At 31.8% G+C, this 9,505-nt stretch overlaps 1 protein-coding gene across 1 annotated transcript; it reads right to left on the bottom strand.

The window, feature by feature from the left end:
- Positions 1 to 391: 391 nt before the first annotated feature.
- Positions 392 to 1,336, bottom strand: LOC131651497 (germin-like protein subfamily 1 member 1). Its single transcript, XM_058921157.1, has one exon. The coding sequence runs from the start codon at positions 1,292 to 1,294 to the stop codon at positions 650 to 652; it is 645 nt and encodes a 214-aa protein (XP_058777140.1). The 5' UTR covers positions 1,295 to 1,336; the 3' UTR covers positions 392 to 649.
- Positions 1,337 to 9,505: the final 8,169 nt, after the last annotated feature.

Genomic DNA, 9,505 nt, shown 5'->3' with positions numbered 1-9,505 from the left:
CCGAGTTTAATTCTTGGCAAAAACAATGCTTGGCCAAAAACAATTTTAAATTTGAGAGGTTATCGAAGGGTTAAAATTACACTTTTTTTGTGACAATTTAATTTTTTTTTCTTTTGAAAGGACTAATGTAATTGAGATTTATTTTTATTTTTTTTTACAACTTTGTTAAAATTCAAGATCAAATTCTATGATAGATACAATGTTAGAGACTTAAAGTTGTTAGTTTGAAGTGGTAAAAACTAATAATTCACAAGGGGTTGTTGAGTTAGGTAGAATTACAAATTACCAAAAAAAAGAACATTTACTTTTTCATCATGTACCTACTATTTAAATTATATTAATAAATAAAAAAGAAAAATAATCCAACAAAAGAAAGAGAACAAAAGAAGAAGGTAGAAAGAGAACAAGCTTATTTCTTCACCCCACAATAATATCCAATACAAAAGTTGGATCAACAGTCTAATTACTTTATATTATTGAATTAAACATGTAGTATTAATATAATACAACGGTTTATATGTCTCTTTCTTTTATAAATTTAAAAAATACAAATCTATCATAATCATGCACCCACCTAAAAATCCAAAATATATATTTTCAAATATTAAAAAAAAAACAATTAAATGCATATAAGATTAATTGAATATCATCATCCACCAAGTTTCCTCCTAATCATTTCAACATCTTGACCACTAATTTGAAAAGCCTTCTTAAGTATTTCATTAGGAATAAAAGGTTTACTAGCAAATGATGCAATTGAAGCAATTTGTGCACCTGGATTCTGACTATTAAGCCCAGAGATTGCTATTGCTGGTTCCTTAGAGTCACGGTTATACAAAAAATGCACAAGCCCTTTCGGAAAAACAAACGATTCACCCGGGCTTAAATTCTGCGTAAAAGCCCGATTAGATGTATCGACAAAGCCCACGAGTAAAAGCCCTTTTAAACATGTGGTAACTTCCGAGGCCCGTGGGTGAGAATGCGGTGGCACGATTCCATTACCCGCTATATCGACACGGACTAATGTTAGGCCCAATGTGTTGAGCCCGGGTAGGTTAACCGGGCTTGTTGGCGTGACATTGAAACCGAACATGTTTGTCGTGTTACCGGGCTTTGATAATGAGGATGTTGCAAAATGAGATGATGTGGCTTGTTTTGGGTCCATGCATGGTAGCCCATTTGTGAAAAATGTGTTTTTGTTGTCTGCAATGCAATAATCTTGAAGTGGGTCAGGGTCAGAAATTGATTGGCCCAAAAGAAGAGATAGTGTGAAAAAAAGTAGTGGAAGAGTCATGTTTTTTTGGTGAAAGAAAACAAGAATGGATATATAAAATATTGTAGAGTTACAAGTTATTTATATGTACGAGGAAAGAGAGAAAAAAAAATGAGAGGGCAAGTGGTGGATTGTGATGTTTGAAAGTTAGATGAATGAGTAGCTTGAGAGCATAGAATATGGAGGGAATAGACTCATAAGGCAAGTTAAAGGAATTTTGAACAAGTTAGAATAAGCCACACCAAGGGGATGATGTTTACATTCTATTTAATTGAAAATGATTTATGATATTTTTTAATTTTATTTTGGGTTTACAATATTACAGATTTTGAGTTTAGTTTGTTTCATTTTAGGAGTTAGTTAATTTTGACCTTTGAGTTTAACAAAATTTGAAAATGTTTTTATAGAATAAAAAATATTTAATAAGTATTATTTAAATAAATAATATTTGTCACGTAATTTTAAAATATTTTTTTTGAAAATGATTCTTTCCGGAGTGAATTTGGTTGGAGGGGTTGATTGGAGGGGATAAGTTCTACGCCCTTAAAATTTCAAATCATCTTCTTTTTATACTTTCAAGTTTTAAACATTTGGCTGAAATTTAACCTGCATCATTATTTCGTGGAAATGAATTCACTCTCAATTTTTTTAGAATTTCTCATTGCACTCATATAGGGTAGAAAACATCTCTGAAAACCCCAAAATGCCATTTGGATATCCATATCTAAAGGCACACCTATCACATTTCCAATTATTTCGGATATGCATATCTGAAACCTCCACTAACAGCAAAATAAGATTTCTTGGGTCCATATTACTCTAAAAAGTCTATAAGTAATGTTTCCATAGATTTTCATCAACATCTCAAGCCATAATAAAAAATGACTCAAACCTACTCCCACCTTGCCTCTGTCTACTTCAGCAGTGGTTACCCGATGCCGCTTTAATTTAGTTTCTCGCACGACACGCAGTTCACGGAGTTGATTCCGACACCGAACTCTCTCTTGCAATATCCAAAAAATCGGAAGGTGGTTAAACTTCAGTAGCGTTCACCTTCACTTGACGCCGAAGAAAATGTCAAGTTCACCCCATTTGAGCTCAAGAACTACGACGATTTAAACGTTATGTGGACAACTTTTCAACGATATTCTTCAAAGGGTCCAATTGAGTTGGATGCGAAACTTCAAAGATCGAGAGAAGACGTTATCAAAATATTGTGCCATCCTTAATTACTCGTGTTTAACAATATGTAACTTTAAATTTCTGTTGAACTATTTATATAATTTTGATTATTTATGATAAATCGATGCTTTGTTACTTTGTTGTTACTGTTCCAAACATTATTTCGGGTGTACATATCCGAAGACACCTTTTTCTAAAAAAAAGAGTGATTTCAGATATGCACATCCGAAGGCATCTTCGGATGTGCATATTCGAAGATACATTATTTCTAAAAAATAAGGTGACTTCGGATATGCACATCCGAAATTACCTTTTATTTTAGAAAAATATGTCTTCGGATATGCACATCCAAAATATAAGGGTATTTCGCGAATCTGTGAGTATGTATACGAGTGCAATGAGAATTTCTCCAATTTTTTAGTGATTACCAGTCAAATGCAACTATTTTATAAATATTATTTAAGTCTTGTCTTTTTTATTATGACAATTCTTATTAGGGTTAAATATGTTTTTAGTCCCTATAAATATGGCAACCTTCAATTTTAGTCCCTACAAAATTTTCCTTCAAACAATGGTCCTTGCAATATTTTCCGTCTGTATTTTTGGTCCCTCTCATTAGATTCCACTAACGGAGGCTTACGTGGCATGCCATGTGTCACGCCACGTCAGTTCAAGTCAACTCTAAAGAAAAATAATCATATTGCGGGGGTTTTAAACCCCCTTAAATAACTTAAAAAACTATAATTTTTCAAAAGCAATTAATCAAACAACTCAGTGATCATGGCAGAATATCTCGTGTGTCCATCTGCCTCATTAGTGTCTCGCCATTTGTAGGTTCACCGACATTTATATAGGTCATGATCATTGAGTTGTAGACTTTATTTTTGTTTGGAAAGATTTTTGAGTCAATACCATTTATGCCACCTACAAAACAGTGTGAAAAAAAATTACACCCAAAATTCAAACAGGCCTTATTTCATCTCGTTTTGGATCACATCAATTCACTTTCTAAAATGTATACACAAGATGAAGATTCTTACAACTTCCATATGCAGCATATGGAAATGTTTTCTTAAAATCATTTGTGCTCTCAAATGATAAAGATTGAAAACAAATGAATGATTTCTTCAAAGCTAATCACAAAATTGAATTATTCAAAGCTATATTTGCCCTAGCAGGCTGTAGAAGCTCTACCCACTCAGCCAACACTGTTAATAAGATAGTAAGAAACAAGATGGAGAGGTTGGTTGAGTTTTGATATGAATTTAGTGAAGCCATAGAAGCAAATATCATGTCACTTATATAAGTCATTCCCCATCTAACTCAAAAGAGGGCAACATTAGCAAACTCAACATTTAATCCATGTCGAGAAAGATAATGCAATAACACATTAGCAAATTCAACACAATAACAACTTAAGAGTGTACCTATGATAACAACAATTCTATCTACTCTAACCATCACGTTCCTCACAGCAGATTGTAGGTAAGCAGGGGTAAACTCCCATATTATATGCTCTTTTTATTAAATTGCTTGTTTTCCCTAATACCTTAGAGTGTCTGTTGGATTTTCTGTTAGTACTTAACATCTTGCTTAATAACATTTTATTCCCAGCAAATATGAACAAACGTAAGAACTTGATTACTATTTTTCCACTTTGGAGATCACCTTATAATATTGATAGTGCAGTGGATTAGTTTATACAATCTTTAAATTCTAAGGACCAAATTGAACATTTAAATTTAAATATCTACTCATCCAACTTTAGCTGTGTTAATATATCACTACTCTCTAGACTATATTTCATATGAGTAATGATAATGACATAACATTTTTGTTACCATGTGCCAAATCCAATGCCACCATTTATTGTTATAATTTTGTTGTATAAAAATGCTAATGATAATATAGTAGACATAAATAACATGCTTTCTGTTCGTAATGACGTCGCAGGTATCACACTCCAATGGCGTGGCTAAAGCCAATAAAAAATCTGATAGTAGTGTTATTTGTGATACTCCAAGGGCAGTAAAATTAGTGATAGTTACTTGCTCATATTTGTTTTTGTTTTATTTGTGTTTTCTTTGTTTTCTTAATCTTTTTGTAATTGGTTGCCATTGATGAATTCGTGTGATATAATTCTGTTGCAAAACTTGCTCGCAAGGTGTTTGAGAAAAGTTCAGAACCAATATTTTTTTTCTTTTTTCTGGGTTTATTTAGAGGGGGTTTAAAACCCCCGCAATTTCAAGTATTTTTAAATTTTGCCAAGCTGTCTTCCATGTGGCATGCCACGTCAGCTTCCGTTAATGAAAGTTGACGGCATGGACCAAAATTGTGGATGGAAAATTTTATGAGGATCATTGTTTGAAGGAAAATTTTAGAGGGACTAAAAGCGAAAATTGAGATATTTATAAGGACCACAAACATATTTAACCCTTCTTATTATAGATTTTTCATATAGAAAATTATACTCACCTGTCTCCTGATTTGTTAAAATAACACCAACACTCTCTTTAATTTGAAAATATATATTAATTTTCTCTAAATTTATATATACCAACAGAAATTGAATTTTCAATGACAAGTAAAAATTGTAGATAAATGACATTAATATCTACGACTTTTTATTGTCACTAATAACTAGAAGACATGTAAGTGTCATTTTAATATATATCAGAGATATTGGAAAGATTAATGCATATTTTAAAATTAAAAAAAATATTTGTATCTGTTATAATAATTGAGAAGATTATATATATGTTTACGGTGATTTCCGGTAAACAGCCGCTAGTCTTCCAAACTATAAAAAATATACTTTGGTTACTCGCAGGATCGACTAGATTGATCCTAGGACATAGTCAAAAAGCTTGTCTTTTGTGATAATTTGGTTCATATTCTGTCAATTGTTTGGCTTCGAAATAAGAAATAAACAAACGAAATGTAAAGACTGATAATTGCCTTGTTATACACGTAAATATAACTTAGGCGAAAGATGAAACAAATATAAACTTGCAGGAAACTAAAAGTACAGGAACGTAAATTGCAGAATGTAAATGTTTCGAAGTAAACTTAAACGAAAGATAAAAGTGCGAGAATGTAAATGACTAAAATATAAAGAAATATAAAAGAAACTGGAAAGATACTTGAATAAAGATGAATACAAATGTATTTAAATTGGTGGTGTCATACGCACATTTCTCAGCGAACTCGTTCTCTTAACACTTGATACTTGAGTGATTTGTGAGTGATTTGTACAAAATGAACACCCTGGATCCTGATATTAAGATCCTTATTTATACTAATTTCGACCCTAACGGTCCTACACTAGCGAAACGCCACGTTGCTCACATGCATACGCTTCGAATCCCTGGGGCGCCATCTGTCCTTGTTCGGTTACACAGACTATTTCGAAATTCAAATCCTCCCGCCTGAATTCTCTTTCGATATGTGGCAACGTGATCAAAACCGAGAATGCTACGAAAACACGCCAAGCTTCAGTACCCTTCGTATTTCGTAAAAAACGCTTAAGTCTTAAAGACAATTTACTTTGAACTAGCTTCAATTTCCATTATCTTTGCTTCAACTTAAACAACATCCTCGAATCATGGCCATCAGGAGCCATTTTTATTCTTCAGAAATGGTCATCAGAAACCATTCTTCTCCGAACTCTATCTCTTCAAAGAATATTCTCTCCAAACGAAATCTCCAGCTAACAATATATTATTATTTAAAATTATTTATCTTAAATAGTAATGATAAATTATTGGAGATGTTTAATTTGTCAATGATAGAATATTAATACATGTTATTACACTAATGTAATAGTTGTACTTCTAGTAGTATAAATACCCTCCTTTGGTAACTATAAAAATACACTAAGTTTCTTTGGGAAAATACAAGTGATACCATACTATATTTCCATCCTATGTTTCTCTTAAGTTAGATACTCCTTTCATTCCTTATTATAAGCAAAATTCCACCTTTTTAATACATTGAATAATTAATGTATTAGAACTATATATAGTCTAGATACATTAATTATTCAATGTATCTAAAAAGTGGAATTTTGACTTATAATAAGGAATAGAGAGAGTATATCATATACTTCAAATATATTTTACAATTAGATTAGTTCACATATATTACCATAGTTTGATTCAAATATCCGATTTTTCTCAACACGTTCAGCACGATCTTTTTAGTCGAAGTATTTACCACACTATGTATATATTCTATACTTATCACTTTAATCTTATTATTACTATTATTATTATTATTATTATTATTATTATTATTATTATTATTATTATTATTTGCCCCGATTATAGACAACCGATAATCAGTCAAGTGATTTATAACTAGAGTGACTATTATTGTTATTATTACTTTACTTCTTGTTATAAAAAACTGGCAACTTGTCAAGTAATTTATAATAAGTGTGGCTATTTTTATTATAAATTTTGTGTGGAGGTATAAAACCTCGTATATAGATACTAGCTTTTATATTTCAGTGGAGGTCTAAAACTCCATATACAGTTACTAATCTTTATATTTAGCGAAGGTCTAAAACCCCATATGTAATAACTAACATTTATATTTAGTGGAGGTCTAAAATCCCATATGCAGTTACTAACTTTTATATTTAGTGGAGGTCTAAAACCTCATATGCAAATACTAACTTTTATATTTAGTGGACGTCAAAAATCCCATATGCATGTACTAATTTTTATCATATGCGTTTATTTACCTTATATGTTATCTTATAATTATCTATAACACTTATAACGACTAAGTGATATTTAAAACACTTAAAATTTGGCTAGATAAATTTTTAACACACTTAACATTTTTTTATGCCCAAGGTGACAGCTTCATGGATCATCAAAGCTCTTTTCAAACATAAGCTAGCAGTGATGAATGCTGAAGCATGGAAAAATGCTGAATTAACAGGCTATTATCAAACCAGCAACATGTATAGGGAGCTCAAAGGCCCTAACCCGATTGTGCCTTGGAGGAATTTAATGAGAAATAACTGGGCAAGGCCTAGAGCCATCTTTGTGATGTGGATGGCATGCCATAACAGATTGAATATGAAAGATAGGTTGGCTAGATTTGGAACTATCACTGATGGAAAATGTCTTTTCTGTGGAGAAATTGAAACTTGCAGCCATTTGTTTTTTTCTTGCAGGGAAACATATACACTGTGGAAGCAAGTCCTTCAATGGATACATATTGATCATAGACCTCATGATTGGGAGAATGAGTTGAAGTGGATCATAGTTAGGAGCAAAGGCAAAAGCCAACAAGCTAAGATGATGAGAATTTGTGTAGCAGAAACCATCTACTATGTTTGGAGTGCTCGTAACAGGAGAGTTTTCCAAGGCAATAACAATGTACTCAATATCCAAGACATCAAGGAAGTTATCTGTGCTAGGGCGCATATGGATAGAAATCTTAGGGTGTTTTGTAATGATCTCTAAGTAATATTGTGTTTTGTGTCAACTTGAGGCTTGGATCCTTTGGATCAGCTTGTACTTCAGTTGTTTTTTGGAATATATATATCTTTATTTACTCCAAAAAAAAACCTTTTTCTTTTTCTTTTTCCTTTTCCTCGACGATAACTATAACAACCATTTTACAAAATTACCTCTATAAATACTTCAACTTCTTTCATAACTTTCACATCATTCTCAAAATATCTATCCATATTTTTTCAAATGGCTAAATTTCTTCTTTTGTTCATCACTAAACTTGTCATTATTTTGTTTCTTATCGATATTATCAAGCATGAGGAATTAGGTAAAAATTGCGTAGCATCAATGATAATTATCGTCTTACCATTACTAGTCTTAGTTTGGTTTATTAATAGAGGTTATTGAATAAAACATGGTCATGAATTTTGTAATCGTTGTTATTGAATAAATTGATATTCTTTTTAATTTATGCATTAAATGTTGATTATGTTCTTCTGAATTCTAGATATAATCATGTCTAACGTTAAGCATCAATTCAAAATTTTAAGGATAACTGGGGACAACTACATAACCTGGAACAATAACTTAATTGAGTACCTTGCATGTGAGGGACTAGGCAAAATACTTGAAGGAGATAATTCAAGAAATTTGACATTTGACCCAGAGGAAATGGCGACGAAAAAGTCGAAAGTAAATCGAATAATCAAGCATACCTTGACGGTGGATTACAAACAGAATACTCAAATGCAAATGATCCCAAGATTTTGTGGGACAAACTTAAGGCAAGATTTGGACATCAGAGGAAAATCTTGTTACCATCATTATTGGATCAATGGAACAAATTAAGGTTCCAAGATTATAAAAGTGTTGTTGCAGATAACTCTGCCATGCACCAAATTATAGCACAATTAGAATTATGTGTCATAGTTATAACTGAAGAAGAAAAGTTGGAAAAATACTTTCAACTTTTCATGTATCCCAAGTATTGTTACAACAACAAGATAGAATGAGGGAATTTTCTAAATTTTCTGATTTAGTTGTAGCCCTTCTAGTAGTAGAACAGATAATGAGCTCCTTATAAAAAACCACTAGTTACGTCCCACGGGAACAATAGCATATCTTGAGATAAATTACACAACATTTAATCAAAGGCGTGATGGATAAAATCATATTAAAATGTGTGGTGGTTATACTCGTTTTGAGGGTCCTAGTCGAGGCGGATATGACAATCGAAGCCATTTTTATGGTCGAGGCCGTGGACGAGGTTATGTGAATAATTATAGGTTTCCCCTATATGATGATTTATGCCATAGATGCGAAAATAAAGGTCATCGGTCTAAGACATGTAGAACCCCATAACATTTTTGTAAAAGAAACAAGGCATCTGTAGAGGGAAAGGGGAAAGAAGTAAATTTAATGAAGTTGAACCTAAAAAAGATACTAGCTATCTTGAGGTTGCTGATTTTGTTGAAGGAACAATGGATTAAGTAACTATTTGAATAATGTGAGTTGTGCTTGTATTAATTAAATTTTTAAAATATGTATATATAATTAAATGTAATTTAGTAGTAAAAGA

This window comes from Vicia villosa, linkage group LG2 (assembly GCF_029867415.1).
Source record: "Vicia villosa cultivar HV-30 ecotype Madison, WI linkage group LG2, Vvil1.0, whole genome shotgun sequence".
NCBI classification, from domain to species: Eukaryota; Viridiplantae; Streptophyta; class Magnoliopsida; order Fabales; family Fabaceae; genus Vicia; species Vicia villosa.
Note: the sequence above shows the minus strand (reverse complement) of the source record. Positions and strands in the feature narration are given on the sequence as shown.